At 63.1% G+C, this 15,581-nt stretch overlaps 2 protein-coding genes across 2 annotated transcripts in view; one reads left to right on the plus strand and one right to left on the minus strand.

Annotated features, from left to right (window-relative positions):
• Nucleotides 1-15,581, minus strand: part of BOP1 (BOP1 ribosomal biogenesis factor) — a 69,615-nt gene that overhangs the window by 9,062 nt on the left and 44,972 nt on the right. The gene's annotated exons all lie outside the window — the stretch shown is intronic.
• Nucleotides 5,107-15,032, plus strand: SCX (scleraxis bHLH transcription factor). Its single transcript, XM_040587401.1, has 2 exons — nucleotides 5,107-6,046; nucleotides 14,295-15,032. The coding sequence occupies exons 1-2, from the start codon at nucleotides 5,528-5,530 to the stop codon at nucleotides 14,331-14,333; spliced, it is 558 nt and encodes a 185-aa protein (XP_040443335.1). The 5' UTR covers nucleotides 5,107-5,527; the 3' UTR covers nucleotides 14,334-15,032.

The raw sequence follows: 15,581 nt of genomic DNA on the forward strand, positions 1-15,581 counted from the left end.
ATCACTCTCTGAACAGAGTCAGTGCAGGATGTGCGCAGCCCCCACAGGGATCCGGGCAGGAATTTTCCCCTCCGCATCAGAAGGGCCAGCCCGGTCTTGGGAAGCCACTTGCTGCGCTTGGCTGGAGGCTACGGGGGGCTCCTTGGACCACCTGCGACCGACCCGGCAGAGCCCCTGCACCTGCAGGCGGAGCCCCACTGGGTGCTGCCCTCCGCAGCTGCCCCACTGGGGCTCGTGCAGGCAGACAGACAGACAGACAGACAGACAGACATCTCCGGAAGCCTCACCCCGTGGCTGGCAGCCGCCGAGCCATTATCCAGGAAGCCAGGCTGTTATCCAAGGAGCTCTGGGAGCCTGGCACAGGCTGTTCTGCAGCCACCCATCCCTTGGGTGCCCCGGCACAGCCCAGGAAATGCCGGTGAGATGCCCGATGCCCGCAGCTCTCCCGTGCGGTGTTGCAGCTCCAGGTGGTGGTGCCAGCTCTTGGCCAGGCAGCCGCCTGCCGCTGCCGAGGCTGTCAGAGCTGGAGCTGCTGCCTCACCTGGGAAGGAGACTTCTGCGATGGGGCAGCAGACGCTGGCTCCCCGAGGGGCTGTGGTGTCGAGGCAGGAGTCCCCACAGGCACGGGGACTGCTCTGGCCAACCTGCCACTTCTCAAGCTCACAGCAGCCCCTTGGGGGCCTGCAAAGGCCAAGGGACCGGTGACAGGCTCGGTGACAGCTGACGCTTGCTGTCAGCACCCAGGTGGCATGAGGCATGCTGGCCCAGCAGAGGTGCACGGCCACCCGCCCAGCTGCGCCCCGCCACATCTGTAGCATAAGCACCTGTCCCGGCAGGGCCACGGAGCCTCTGGGGAGAAGCAGGGGAGGGGACGCAGCAGTCCTGGCCAGGCAGCAATGCTGGAGCCACTCTGCTTCACCTCTGCGGGACACAGTGACGGCGGTGGGCCACAGAGCGAGAGGACACTAGAGGATCGGCTGGATGGGTACCTGGGTGATGACACGGGGACAGCGACACGAACTATTTCTCTGGGCTCTGCGGCCCGCAGATCGGAGCAGCTTTGCTCCCTCTGCCCTTTCTCCCCATGTGATGCTCTCTGATAAACACAGGCTCCACTCACGCGGGGAGAGACGTGAGCAGGGGGGCCGCTCCCACCGCGGCGCGGCTGAGCAGGGGTGGCCGCAGCCTTCAGCTGCAGGGACACAGTCGGCGCAGAGACAAACAAGTATTTTTAACACCCCGGGCCGCTGCACAGGGAGCGCTGCCTTGCCTGGAGCCTGGAAGCCCAGACTGGGCGTCTCTTCCCGAAGGCCAGCTCAGCTCCGCCAGGAGCTGCGGACTTGACGCAGGAATCCCTGGGCAAAGCTCTTGCCAGGAGCACAGGCAGGATCCCAGCAGGCCTGGAACATTTTCTCCTCAAACGAGAGCCCCAGGGTCCCGTGCTGGCCACGTGGGAGCGCACCCCGGCCGCCCCAGCCCGCACCCCGAAACGGGAGGTGCCCCCATGCAGGGACGGCCTCGGCGCCAGCAGCGTGCCCCACGCACTGCTCCTGCCCCTGCACTTACGTGCCTGGCACAGACACCCCAGTGACCGCTGGGGAGGACACTGGGAGGCCCGACTGGGTGTCCCCAGCCCTGGTGGCTCCAGGGCAGGAAGCAAACCCCGAGCACTGATGGTGCCGCTCCGTAGGTCAGGATGGGGATCTCGGCCCCGACAAAATCCCGTAGGGACACGCATGTCTGGGGCCACGGCGGGAGGATGGCCGGGCTGTGGCTTCCCCCAGGGGGCTAATCCACAGCGGTGGGACCCATGTTCCCTCCGCAGCCCCACAGTGTGGAGGAAGGAGCAAATTCCTCCCAGACTTGAGTTTCTTCAGAGTGTCGAAGCAGCGCAGTAGCCCCGTGTCCCTCCCCTCGACTCCCACCCACCCACTCGGGCAGCTGGGCTGCCTCCCGTGCCGTTAACACATGAGCCGCGTCCTCCGGGCGAGCGCGGGGGAGTCTGGAGCCCCGGCGCGAGGGACTGCCGTCACTCAGCCTCACGTCTGGAAGTTGTTCTTGGATGGGTCCTGGGCATTCCTAGACGCACATTCCTGGCAGCTGGAGAGCCTCGTAGGAAAGATTCTTCTCTTGAAAATATCCGGTCCACGTGGAGGAGAAAGGGGACGGGGCAAGCTCGGCCCTCCCACCCCCCCACCCCAGGGACCGCAGCGGCGTGCCCGGGTGCCGGTGGGGTGCTGGGGATCCCAGCACCATGGCACAAGGGCGTTTCGGATGCTCCCCAGGGTGAGCACAGTCCAGACTCCAGCAGCGCTGGGGAGGGCTCTGCACCCCCAGCAACACTTCCCATAGGAGCGGGGTCCTCGAGGGCACGAACACCAGGCACACTCTGCAGGGAAGGAAGCTCCACAGAGCCCGGAATCAGGTTGTCTGCAGGAAAGCCACCCCAAGCGCCCCACGCTCTGCAGGGCTGTTAACTGGGGAGGGGGCAGCTCCTGAAGACGGGGGAGGCAGATTTAAAAGGGACCACAAAGGAAGGGGGGCAAGGCAGGCAGCTGCTGCAGGCAGCACCTCCTCTGCAGCAGAGCCATGGCGTCATTGCAGGCAGCCAGGCCAAGCTTCCAGGTAATAAAGCTGTGGCAGGGGATGGACCGCAGCCGGGAATTTCAGACTCCTCGGCCATGGCTCCACAGCCTCCCTGGGAGAAGGCTCTGACACCAGGCTCGCCAGGGCCTGGAAGACAATGCCCAAAGCGGGACATCATGGAAGCTCTCTGGGAAGCCAGGACAGCCACAGGGCCAGGGGTCGGGATGCTGCAATCTCCAGTGCCAAAAATCTCTGCTTATTTAAGACTGGGGCTTTCCGAGCCAGTGCCAGGTGTGGTGCTAACGGCCTGACCCGGGGCTGAGCTTCACCTGCACACAGGACCACTCTCCATCCTGCCCCGAGCCGGAGGAGCTGAGCCACAGGCAGATGGATGTGCTTCTCACCAGGAAGGACAGCGCAAGAAAAGCGCCCAGGGATTGCACTTGGATAGAAGGTGCTAGAGAAAAGCAAGATCATTAGCGGAGCTAAACGAAAGCAGATGCCTACAGGAGCCTGGTTTTCCAAAGCACACATGGTGAGCGCCCAGCACTGTGGAAGGAGATGACAGTGGCTTAGATTTCAGAAGCTGCCGAGGCTGCTGATGAACTGTGGTAGCGCACTGCAAAGGTGCAAAACACCGGCTCAGAGTGACAACACCCTGTGTGGAGCTCCTGCTTGGGAGTGTGCTCGGGGAGGGGGTGGGGGGGGCACACACCGTGCACCACCACCGCCGACACGGAGGGGAAACCCGAGACTCCCCAGCAAATGGCAATTCCCATTTCTGGCCAAGTTAAACCGCTGCTTATCAGCACACTACACCACGCAGTGCACTCGAAGGCCATGAGGCAGCTGTACCAGCAGAGCAGGGGGGGTCTCGCCTGGCTCCCCTGGGGCTGCATGCAGGCAGGGCTGGAGCTGCCGCTGTTGGGGACTGCCAGTCCCCCCCTCCCCAAGAGCAGCCGGTGTCCCTCCTGCTGGCAAGGGGAGAGCAGCCCTGAGCCCCACCAACCCCCAGGCTGTGGGTCTGCAGCCACCCTGCCAGGGGGTGATGCTGCCCTGAGGGTCCCGGGCGGCAGGAGCTCTGCCAGGCAGGGGGATGTGCCCAGGCACGGGTGGGCTTTCTGTGGGCGCTGCTGCTCTCCCTGCACAAAGACAGTGTACAGCTGAAGGGACGAGGTTATGGAGCTGGGACAAGGCAGCCTGGAGCTGAAGCAACTCCCTGCCAGCTCAGGCACAGCCTGCTCCAGTGCTAGGAGGTCCACAGGATCCCTGGACCCATCCTGGGTCCCCACATCTTAGGGGCAGCTCTGTGGCCCAGGATGCTGTGGGGATTCCCACATGCCTGGCCCCAGAGGAGGAGGCTGATGGCCTTCACCAGGGCCGAACCTCCCTGTCTGCCCTCTGCCACTGCAGCAAGGGCCAGCAAGCTACAGAGCAGCCTTGCAGCACCTCTGTGGCTCCAGGTCCACAATCTACGCTATGAATTCCAGTGGCCCTGGGGCTGCCACCAAGCGGAGCCTTGCAGAGCAAAGCCAGAGCTGGGTCCCATTGCCACGAGCCTCTAAGCTCACCTGCGGAGCACAGAAAATTTCCTTTGGTCCCACGTTTGGGCACAGCCAGCCAGGATGGCCCCGCTGAAGTGGCAGCCACTGGGGACCCCTGACTGACCCCCCAAGCCCTCTGTCCTCCAAGGAATCTGCTCGAGCTTGCTGCGTGAGGTGAGCTGGCACAGGAAGGGGAGCAGGGGGTAGTTTGGGGCAGGTTGCAAAGTCGACCCTGCCAGCAGGTGCCGGCTTCTGCAGGCTCAGCAGAGCCAGCATGGTTATGGGACAGGCTATGGGGGGAGGTTACAGGGACAGAAGTAGGCTCTGTACCTGCACGCACCTATCCAGGTGACAGAGACACAAACGATGTTCTTGTTATCTGGGGTGGAAATTAAAGCAAATTCAAGCAGCAGGCATGCACCAGGCAGGAGCTTTGGTGGAGGTGTGCCGGTGGGCAGCTCCTCAAGGGTTAATTCCTCCCTCTCTGCCCCATTAGCAGCAGCAGCAGCAGGATGGATTTGCTCATGCTGCGGGAAGGGGAGGGAGTGCTCTCAGGGGCTCTCCTTGCAGGGACTGCTGAGCAGCCCCAGCCCCAGCCTGGGGGTGACACAGCCCTGTCCCCAACCCTGCCTGAGGTGCGAGCTGCCCACGAGCCCCGCAGGCACTGGGCTTGCTCCTGCCTCAGCACTGAGGATCTTCTGGGGGCCTCTGGGAGCCCCCAGGGACCCCCACACCGGTGCCCGCCCCCCAGCAGCTTCGTGTCCAGGCAGTCAATGGGCGAGGAAGCCGCCCAGGTCACCGTGTGCCCACCACGTGCCGAGGCTCAGGGCTGGCAGGTGAACCACAGCAAGCGCTCCCATCCTCATCCTGGCCACGGTGCCTGCAGCCCACTGGCCTCGGGCAGGACAACCCGCCCCCCCCCGAGCCCTGAAGGGTTAATTCCCCTGCGGGGATGGAGGGTGAGCTCAGGTAGGCGTGAGCCTGTCGGGCTCCCACATCCAGAGCTGGAGCAGGGCTGCCTGCCGGAGCCGGAGGAGGGGCCTGGCTGACCACTGCTGCTGCTATAAAACTCCCAGCTCCTGCCACACTCGGAGCCTTAAGATGCACATGTGTGGGGAGAGGAAACAGGCAGCGCTGCCTGCAAGCAGCCCGTAGCCCCAGTGCGCGGAGCCAGCCGGCGGGGAGCTGGGGAGGGGGCCCCCCGCAGCACCACCCCCCAGCCCCAGCCTGCCCCTGCCCGGGGAGGGCGACACCAGCTGCCAGCCAGCCGGGGCTCCCCGGACCCCCGCGGGGCAGCAGCATGAGCGCCTGGAGCTGAGGCTGCCTGCAGCAGGAGGAGGTCGGCAGAGCACGGCGGTCCCCACGCGGCTTCCCTCGGTGTCCCCTCATCGCCCATCATGTCCTTTGCCATGCTGCGCTCGGCCCCCAGCCGGTACCTGTACCCCGAGATCAGCATGCTGTCGGAGGACGAGGAGAACGGCAGCGAGAGCTCCGGCTCCGACGAGAAGCCCTACCACCTGGATGCCGACGGCTACGGCCTCAAGGCCAGCAAGCGCAGGAGCGGCAAGAAACCCAACCGGATCAACAGGGAGCCCCGGCAGCGTCACACGGCCAACGCGCGGGAGCGTGACCGCACCAACAGCGTCAACACTGCCTTCACCGCCCTCCGCACGCTCATCCCCACCGAGCCGGCCGACAGAAAGCTCTCCAAGATCGAGACCTTGAGACTGGCCTCCAGCTACATCTCCCACCTGGGGAACGTGCTGCTGGTGGGGGAGGCGTGCGGGGACGGGCAGCCCTGCCACACCACCCCTGCCTTCTACCACCACGGCGGCGGCAGCCCCCCCGCGCGCGACACCGAGAACTCCCAGCCCAAACAGATCTGCACTTTCTGCCTCAGCAACCAGAGGAAGCTGGTAAGTGGCTGCTCGCACCGTCCCCCCGGGGCTTTTGGCCGGAGGGGGCTGCGCTGGTCGCGTTGGGGGACCCCCAGGTGTCCCCAGCCACAGCCGCGCGAGGAGGGGGTTAGGGAGCGCCGGGGTGCTGGCTATAGCTGTTGGGGCTGCTGTGAGCCGAAGGGGAGATGGGATGACGGGGGGAGAGAAGCTGTGTCGACACGAGCTGCAGAGCACGCCAGACCCTGCTGGCAAGCCCAAAACCTGGGGGTGGAAAATACGGTGCCTCCCTTCAGCACATAGAGATTTGCTGCCCAAAGCCCCCAGCAGCTGCCTCCAAACCTCGCACGCGTTCGCTGAAAGGCAAAGGGACAGGAGAAGGGGAAACCCTGCAAGGGCGAGAAATGAGATTTTAGGAGCTGGAAATCGGGCGGAGGGAAAGTAAGAGTCTGGAAAGAATCTGCCTCTCCCCTCGGGCAGAGCACAGGCAGCAGACGGAGAGCTGAGAGTGGTCTGGATGTGGGGCTGGTGGCAGCCAGGGCTACCAGCCCCCTGGGGCCGGTGGCTGGCCGCAGGGCCAGCTGCTCCATCCCGTGCGCACCCAGCTGCAGGCCTGGTGTCCCAGGGTGCCGTGCTGGGACAGGGATGGGGAGAAGCTGAGGTTACCGCCAGGGCACTTAGGTGCCCCTCCAGCATCCCAGTGGATCGGGGGGACCAACAGCTCTGCCCCACGAGCACTCGCTAAGTGGGACGGGCTGTCCCAGTTTGCCGAAGGCACTGGTGAGTCTCCACCGCCAAGTAGGAGCTGTAACACTCCAGCCAACCCAGTCCACCCAGTGTCCCCAGCTCCTGGCTCTCAGCCCCCTGTCCTTAGGGATGTGCGCTCCCCACTGCGTCCCGGCAGAGGCTGTCTGCCTGTCTGCCTGGCACCAGCACCAGCCAGCACCTGCCATGCCAGCCCACGGCTCCGGTGGGGTGGGCACCAACCGCCCACGGAGGGTGAGGGGGGCAGGTAGAGCAGGACACAAGCCTGGCAGCCAGACTGGGAAAATCCAGCTCCAGCGGCAGCTCTGCCGAGGCTCCGGGGGCTGTTTGCCTGACTGCCACCGGGTAGGAGAGGCAGCGAGCAGCTCCCTGTGCCGTCAGACCTCCAGCAGTGTGGGGAAAGCCAAGCTGCCCCAGGGGAGCCATGCGGGGCTGCAGCCCTTCTCAGAGCTCTCCCAACGTATGGGGCAGCTCTTGCCAGGCACACAGAACCACGGGGGAGCGGAGGCACTGGGAGGAGGTGGCTGTCAAGAGCCTCCAGCCTTGCTCAAGAAGGCTGTGCCCCGGGCAGCGGGGTTTTAAAAACCTGTTGGTCTCCTGGCCGGTGCAGATGGTCTCTGGCAGGGCAGAGGTAAAGGGGAGCGCAAGAGCTGAGGCAGAGGCGTCGGGAGGGCAGCCGGAGCCGTGCACGCATGCTGCATCGTTTGAACCTGTTTAACCCCAGTGAGTAATGCCCTGAAGAGGGAGAAGTCTTTGTTAAGGATTCAAGGCTCATTAAGCATGAAGCAGTGGCGGTAAAACCAGTCACGAGCAAACTCTGACAGCCTGAGTATTTCGGAGCAGGAAAACCCCAAACGCTGTTAATCCCCCTTGCACATCCTTTCCAATTCACTAGAGAAGGAGACAGAGCTGGGAGCAGCAGGCAGGAGGGAATGGCGTCGGGAGGCTTTGCAACTGCTGGGATTTGCGCCGCTAAACCTTAGGTCATCAAAGACGAACACCCGGGGAGACCAAGAGCCTGCCCCGTCCGTAGCTTTCACAAGCCCCAGAGTCCAACGCTTCTCAGTGGGTGAGGGATGCAGACCACCAGCTGCCGAGTGCCCTCGTGCCCCAGCAAGCTGCCCCAGCCAGTATCAGCCCAGTTTAAAAACAGAGGCTGCAGGTGGGGAAGAAGCTCCTACAGGGCTGAACTGGAAAACTCCACCTTCCAGTTACCAGCCTGTTGGGAAACCTCCTCTAACAGCTACAAAGATCAAGCATTCTCCCCCTCTTTTGCTGGTATTGCCGCTTTTGCATCAACTCCAATAAATCCCCATCTCTGCTTTTGCACCAATTCTGATAAATTCCCATCATGGCTTTTGCATCACTTCCCAGCACAGGCTCCTGTGCAGGAGCAAATCCCAGGACAGGCACATGTGCCAAGGCGCATGGAAAGGATAAGCAGCGCAGGACTCCTGGGCCAAGATGGGCCAACTCCCTTCCTGCAGCTCATCTGGATAAACCTTGGCAAGATTAGATCCGGAGTGGCAGTCAAAGGGGACGAGATACTTGGGTTTGGCTGAGAAATAAGCTAGGTCAGGCTCACGCTGGCAAGACGGGTCCGAACAGACAGTGCCTAAGCAGTGCACTCGCTCTGTGCTTGAGATTTTACGGCCAGATAACAACTCGATAGGTTTTATTGTGTGTTAAAGGAATAAAATCAACCATCTTTTATCAGGAAGGTATTGTGACAAATGGTGAGGAAATGGAAGCAGTCTCCTCTGGAGCTGCAAACCTGGCGCAGCTGGGAGCTCACAGTCCGTTTGACATTGGGTGCCTTGGCTCTGGGGAGCCAGATGGCCACCGTCCCGTTCCGGAGAAGACAGCTCGATGCGGGGCTGCTGGCCTCGCCTCGTGGCCAACACCGAGCCAGGGCCAAGGTGCACGGCAGCTCAGGCCCTTCGCCCCAGCACCCACCGGCTTGGGAGCTCAGCGACGGCACGCAGCTCCTCCAGGACCCCCTTCCCACCTACCTGTCCCACCAGGGAAGGAGGCAGAGCCACTTCTCTCCCAAACACACACACAGCTTCGCTCCACGCTGAGCTGAGAGGAGAGCAGCTTGATCATACCAGAATATACACTGCCTCGTGCTGCTGGGTGCTCAGCTCAGCACGGCCCACCCGCCCCCCTCAGAAAGGTCTGCTTTTCCACCATGCCTTTTCGCTCACGGGTAAGGATGTCGTTTCAGCCGACGTGGCCTTGGGGTATGTGATTCCATCTGCCTTCCATCTTCCTCGCCTTTGCCAAAGAAAGGGTAACCTTGGGAGGGCTCTCCTTTGTGGTGCCCCCTGGCAAGCCCTTGCCCCATTTGCCCCCTGCCACCGGTTCTGGCCGTCCATTTGGTGCCAGATGTGCCACCGGCTCCCCCGTGAGAGCCGGCCAGCCTGCAGGTGCCTGCTGTGGCCAGCTCCCTAATACCTCCTGCCCAAAAGCCCCTGGACGCGCCGGGCATGCCATCCCCACCCGAGCGTGGGAGGCTGCCCCTGAGCCGTGACACCTGATGTCTCAGCTCCCCTCGATAAAAGCTTGGCAGGAATTTGGCAGGAGATGTGGCACAAGCCTGTGAGACAGCGTGGCCGCCTGGCCCCCAGGCACCCTGGTGGGGAAGGCAGGAGCACCAGGGATGCGGTGGGTGAGCATCTGCGGTCACTGCGAGAGGGGAAACGGGACAGAAGGTGTGGGCTGCTGTGCAGATGCTCCTTCTTGTGACAGGGGTCACAGGACAGGGCTCGGATGGGGTGTTTGGGGTTGCCAGATGCTGCGGGCACCCCAAGGGACAGCTGAGTTGGGCAGCACTTTCCACGGCCTATGCCTCAAACCAAAGGCCTCAAACCACTTTCGCTGGCTGAGCAGCACCCCGGGGGCGAAGGGGCCTGCCCAGATTCATGCTGCATGACTCAGCCTTGCCTCGCACCCAGGCATCCCGACGCCTTATCCCAGGGACTTTCCCAGATAGCGCTGAACCCAACACCATCTCCTCGCTGGAAAGATCTTTCTTTAAAATGACTCACGTAGGTGTCCCCCGCCCGCTGGAGGAAGGAGCTGCCGAGGCTGGCGGCTGCTCAGGCTTCTGTCAGTTCCCTCGGAATTAATCAAAAGGTTAAAAACCCGCGTGGGGACAAGGCCTTGGACTTGGCCAAGGCCCCAGTGAGGACACAAGCAGGAGGGAGGTGGATGCCAAGTGGTAGGAGCGTCGCACTCGCCACAGGCGTTCCAGGACAATGTGTGGGCGGGTGGCAGTGACGGAGGGGACAGTCCCCAGCATTGCCAGGGAGCAGGCTCCTGCCGCTCCAGTAAGAGAGTGCCGGGAGTGGGGGCCCGGGGCCACGGTGCCCTGGACACCCATCATCCCCGCCAGGCTTGTGCTTCTCCGGGTTTTCCTCCATGGCTGTTGCCTGTGCCATCGTCCCCGTCAGCACTCACTGTGGGGGGGGACGATCAGGTTTCTCCTCCAGCGACCGTGTCAGCTGGGAGAGTTGCCGGGAAGAGCCACAGCTCGAGCAGCTCGCACACTGCCTGGGTCGGGGGTGGTGGACTGGGCTTGTGTAAATGCCCGTAAGTCCAAACCCAAGCCAGGCCTCCTGCCAAAGCTGCTCTGGGCTGAGGGCCCTCGCAGCATCCTCTGTGTGCCACCCGCCCTCACCAAGCACTTGTCCCTGCTGCCTGCGTTGCGTTGAGCTGTAAGGGACTGAGGGGCAAGGGGGCCTGGGGGCAGAGTGGGGGTCACCTTGAGCAGTCAGTGCTGGCATTGCACACCAGTTGAAGTGATGAAGGAAGAGTGGCCAGCAGTGGCCACTCCGTCTTCTGGCGCAAGAGCACGCATTTGCACGCAAGGCAAACCAGGGAGGGGACACTGAGACCACCCGGGAGCTAAAAGGTGTCACAAGGGCAACCACGGCTAAAGCCCCCAGCCTGACTCACCGGAGGGCTGACCTGTCCCATCACCCACGGGCAGGAACAGTGCAGCGAGCACCACGTCCCTTCCCAAGCCACAGCGGCAGCAGAACATCCCACCTAGGCCAGCCATGCAGAGCCATACCTGATCCTGGGGCGCAGGCAGAGTGACACTCAAGCTTCCCCTCTGCGTCTTCTGGGAACCCAGACCCACAGAGAGCACCCAGCCCATGCTGCAGACCCTTGGGGGGGCCCAGAGCATGATCGCTCTCCCCTGACCTTGAGGTGGCATGCCTGACCCAGCCAGCCCTTTGGAGGCAGGTGGGAGCCCTGCAAAGAGCAGGCTGGGGTCATGGCACAGCCGTGGCGTTAATTGCCAGCACCGCCAGCCAGGTGACGTGTCAGAGAGAAGCAACCGAGCCTGGGGCATGGCAAGGCTGTAAAAGAAGGCCCCGGGCCCCCGTGTCAATCAGAGCGGAGGGAAGGGACAGAGGGGTACCCGCTGTGTGTGCACGCTGCCCCCCATCCCGGGCGGAGGAGCCGGAGGGGCAGGCAGCGGCTCAGTGCCACCAGCTTTGTGCCAGGGGCTGGAGCAGCTCCCGATCCTGCAGCCACCCTTGGTGGGCAGAGCAGGCGGGCAGGGAGGGCAGAGCCAGGCGCCGCAGGCTGGTCTGTGCCTCGCCATCCCCCAGAGGAATGGGCAGGAGGAGAGAGGCTGCAGCGCTTCCAGGCAGCATGGGGAGAGAAAGGTGATGGCCGTGCAGACCCCCAGCCCCTGCCCGATGCCTGCCCTGGCAGGGGGCACGTGGGGCAGGTGAGGCAGGAGCCCTTCAGCAAACTCTTCCAGAGCATCTACCAAACCAGCTCTGGTCCCAGGGAAAGGGAGCAGAGAGGAGTTTTCAGTAGAGAGAGATGCGGCAGGGCACAGAGCCGGAGCAGAGTGATGAGAGGAGTGCAGGTTTTCCTGGGCGGCTAGGACAGGACCTCGGGAAGGGGCAAGGTAACCAAGCAGGAGAGCAGGGATCTCAGGGGGGAGTTTAACCTGGCCTGCAGGGACCTGTGGGGCTTGGCAAAAGGGCTGGGGCTGGCGAGGAGCCCTGCCAGGGCAGCTGGCATCACTGCACGGAGCAGGAGGGGGCAATACGGGCAGCGGCTGAGTGCCGGGAAGGCAGCGCGGGTGTGCTGGGTCTGGCTGAACCACCACCGCCAGCCCCTGCCACAGGCACAGGGGGGTGCCGCGGCACCTGGGGTGAGTGACGCAGCCGATCACAGAGGATTTTGCTGACTGGACCCTGTGCAGCCATGGGTGCCCAGCTCAGAGCTGCTGGCTCTTAATGCTCTGTCCCTCGGGAGGCAAACTGCTGGCAAAGCTTTTTTAAGGGCAGCCTCGGCCGAGCAGGCTTGTGATTCAACACTGAGAAACTCGCAGCCTACGTCAGGGGTAAGAGTAACTGTGAGGAGGGGGAGAGGAAGAAAGAGAGGGATGAGTGGGATGATGGGTTTGGGCTCCTGTCACACACTGCTTTGCCTGTATCCCTTAGGTTTGATTGCTTGTTGCAGCAAAACCGCTGGCAGCCACCTCCCCTGCGGCGCCGAGTGCCACGCTGGACGCAGTGGGGGCAGGCGCAGGAAGGGCTGAGCCCGGGTGCTCGGCACAGAGCACTGGGAGAGCCGCCCTTGCTCCACCGTGGCTGGCGGTGCCCTGCCCCAACGGGTCTGCAGGGGCAGCTGCAGCTGCAGGGCACCCAGAGGCACCGCTCGGAGCAGCCGCTCCAGGCTCCAGCACAGGCATGGCTGAGGCGACCCCAGGATGGAGCCCCCCCTTGCCCTCGCCCCAGGCACAGAGAGGAGAGCTTAGTGCCCTCATTGCAACGGCTGTCCCCACCAGCACTCCCCACATCCCTCCTGCCACGACCCAGACCACGGTCACCCTGCCACCAAGCCCACGGGACGGCCAGGGCTTGGCATCAGCCAGTGGGGATGGGAGTCTGGACCCACCTGCAGGTTTTATGTGCAAAACCCCATGATTTGGGCATGGGGTGGCACATCGCCGGGCTGTAGGGATGGGGACAGCGCCGGGCAGTGGAGGGCTCTGTGCGCACCCCCAAAAGCTGCCTGCAGGCATGGATGATGAGCTGCCCAGAGCCACGGGCAGAGCCCAGGAGCTCCATGCCTTGCCCCAGCGCCATCCCCCCGCTCCCCCCACGGTATCTACAAGATGGGACAGCTCCGCAGCCCTGTAATTTACTGTTCCTGCTGCACTTAATGGCAGCGGAAAGGCAAGGTGATAGGGGAAAAAATATGAGGCGGGATTTTCCGAATCCCCATTTCCTCTCCAGACAGCACAAGAACTCCTGGGGCCTGAACATCTGGGAAATTTAATTTTACCATTTCTGAGCTGAACTCCCCTTCCCCTCCCCTCCCCACCCCTGGTAACAAAGGAAGAGTCAGAGCAGGGGCCGCACGTGCAGCCGTGGGGGAGGCTGCGCAGCAGCAAGCCCTGCGGACCAGCCCCGGGACGTGGCCTCAGCCGGGACACGCTGGCAAGCCACAGGCCAGCAAAGAAGTGGAAACACCACCTAACACCTGGTCCCTGGGTGGAGAGACCTGCAGCCAACCTGGTCAAACTCCAGACAGCCAGGAATCCCATCAAACTGGAAAGGAGAAGCGCCAGCTCTGCCTGCGCACACCTGGCTGGGGCAGTGGTGGGGCTGGTGGGGCTGCTGGTGGTAATGGTGGTGGTGCTGGTGCAGCTGGTGGCGGTGGTATTAGTGCTGGTGGTGCTGGTGCTGATAGCGGTGGCAGTGCTGGTGCTGGTGGTGCTGGTTGTGGTGGCAGTGCTGGTGGCAGTGGTGGCAGTGCTGGTGCTGGTGGTGGAGGGCTTTTCTGGTGCCCGGGGAGCAAAACCCAACTCGCAGCCCGGCTGCCACCGAGGGGCTGGCCAGGAGGACTCTGCGATGGCCCAGGAAAGTTTCCTGCAAGCTGCGGTCCCCAACCAGGTGGACAGGGACAGGCTAGTGTTTGTGAGGCCTCAGCAGAGCGCAGAGGTCCCGACTGCAGGAACTTGGGCTGCAGAGGCCCCCAGACCAGCGCTGCTATCGGCGATTCGGGCAGTGTAGAGGGTTCCCGTCCTGCCGCTACCTCTGTGCGGGGAGAGGGCTCGGGAGGCAGGCGGCTGGATGCTGGGGCACGGCACAGGGCGGTGAAGTGCCAGGCACCCCGACGAGCGCAGGTGGCAGAGGGGAGGCAGTAAGGGGAATCCCCTGGCAGGGCCAGGGCAGATATGAAGGCACCTGCAGGAGCAGGGCTTTGGGGCAGATGCAGCTCCGGGTCCTGCTGACTCCTCCAGACCCCTACCCCCTGCCGAGAGACATGGAGGGATGACAATGACACCTCGGGAAAGCTGCCCCACGGCTCCCAGGAGCTGTCAGAGCAGAGCTGCCGCAGGACTCTCCTGCCAAGCACCAGCGCGGGGAGGAGCGAGAGGCTCCCGGGCTGCAGCCAGCGTCCTGGCAAAACTCCCAGCCCCAGGTGTGTTTTTTTAACTTGGCCTTCTCCTTTTTCTCTGCAGAGTAAAGACCGAGACAGGAAGACGGCGATTCGGAGCTAGATGATCACAGTTTTCAGGAAGGACAACAAGGAGGAGCAGAAGGAGGAAGGATGGAAAAGCCACACACACAAAACCACAGCCATGGACACTCCTGCCTTCACCCTGCTGCTGGGGAGAGCTGCACGGCATCGCCCCGGAGGACCTTACCCTGACCCGGACACACACCTTGGCAGAGGCCAGGCGTCCTCCCCCGGCTCGGAGGGGTGACCGCAGATGGGAGGTGAACACGGACGCGGCAGGACTTTGCAGGACCGCGTGCGGCGGCTCAGAGGAATGCTCGCTGCGCAAGGACACTCCGTGATGGCGCAGGCAATGCAGCCGCTGCCCGGTGAGCCGAAGGGGCAGGGGACCTGCTCCGGGGCTCCTTGGAAGGGGAGTCCCTGCCCCGGTCTCTGCGGATGCCACACGAGGCGGCTCCTGGGGGAGAGCTGGCACTCGGACGTGCCCCGTCCCAGGTCTGACTTGAGCAGCGCTGGTGAAACCGCTTATGGAAACACCCTGCTCTCCCTGTCCCCTTCCAGCTTTGAGCCACTCCATCCCCTGAACTCTGAGTCCTGGGGTGCTGCATTTGTTGAGTTTAATCAATACATGCTGGTGTTTCATGTCATTGATATGATAATATAAAGCCTGAGCAATTTGTATAATTAAAAATGGATATGGTTCAGACTCAGGGCAGGAACTTCCTTCCTTCCAGAGCCCCTGACCCCTCTCACACAATAAACCTCTGGTTTCACCTCACCCACACTGGCTTTAAACACCGGCCGGTCAGCAAGCGATGGAGCCGCAGCTCGAGGTCCACTCCCTGCGCCAGGCACAGCTCCTCCGCCTGCCCCCCTGCCCTTGGGACTGAGCCCAAGCGCAGGGTTTGGTGGGGGGGGGGGGGAAACGACCCTTCCCACAGGGTGGCCTGGGGCAAGCACTGAGCCCCATGTGCTACGCTTAGACCCAGCTGGAGGACCAGGTAAAAAGCAGGGACTCAGTGAAAACCAGATGCTGCAGCTGAGCTGAGTTTCCTGGGGAAATAAATTACACACATACACCATGGCATCTCAGCGCTTGCCGGCGCTCCTCCAGCCGGCGCTCGCTCCGAGATTGCGTGGGCCTCTGGCTGCAGGGCAATGAAATGCTCTTTATGTCACCAAAACAGCGTCCTGAGGTTATAAAATGCGCAAGATGGAGTCAAGGTCCCCTCGAGCAGCAGGTGAGGGGCTGCCAGCTCCTCCTCGCTCCCTCCAGCCCCTCGGGAAC

This window comes from Falco naumanni, chromosome 3, assembly GCF_017639655.2.
Source record: "Falco naumanni isolate bFalNau1 chromosome 3, bFalNau1.pat, whole genome shotgun sequence".
Taxonomy (NCBI): Eukaryota; Metazoa; Chordata; class Aves; order Falconiformes; family Falconidae; genus Falco; species Falco naumanni.

Bases quoted from the DNA above. Each gene is read 5' to 3' on its own strand.
- SCX (XM_040587401.1), top strand. From the start codon at position 5,528: ATGTCCTTTGCCATGCTGCGCTCGGCCCCCAGCCGGTACCTGTACCCC. The intron at 6,047-14,294 runs GTAAGTGGCTGC...TTTTCTCTGCAG, and splicing joins TCAGCAACCAGAGGAAGCTG to AGTAAAGACCGAGACAGGAA.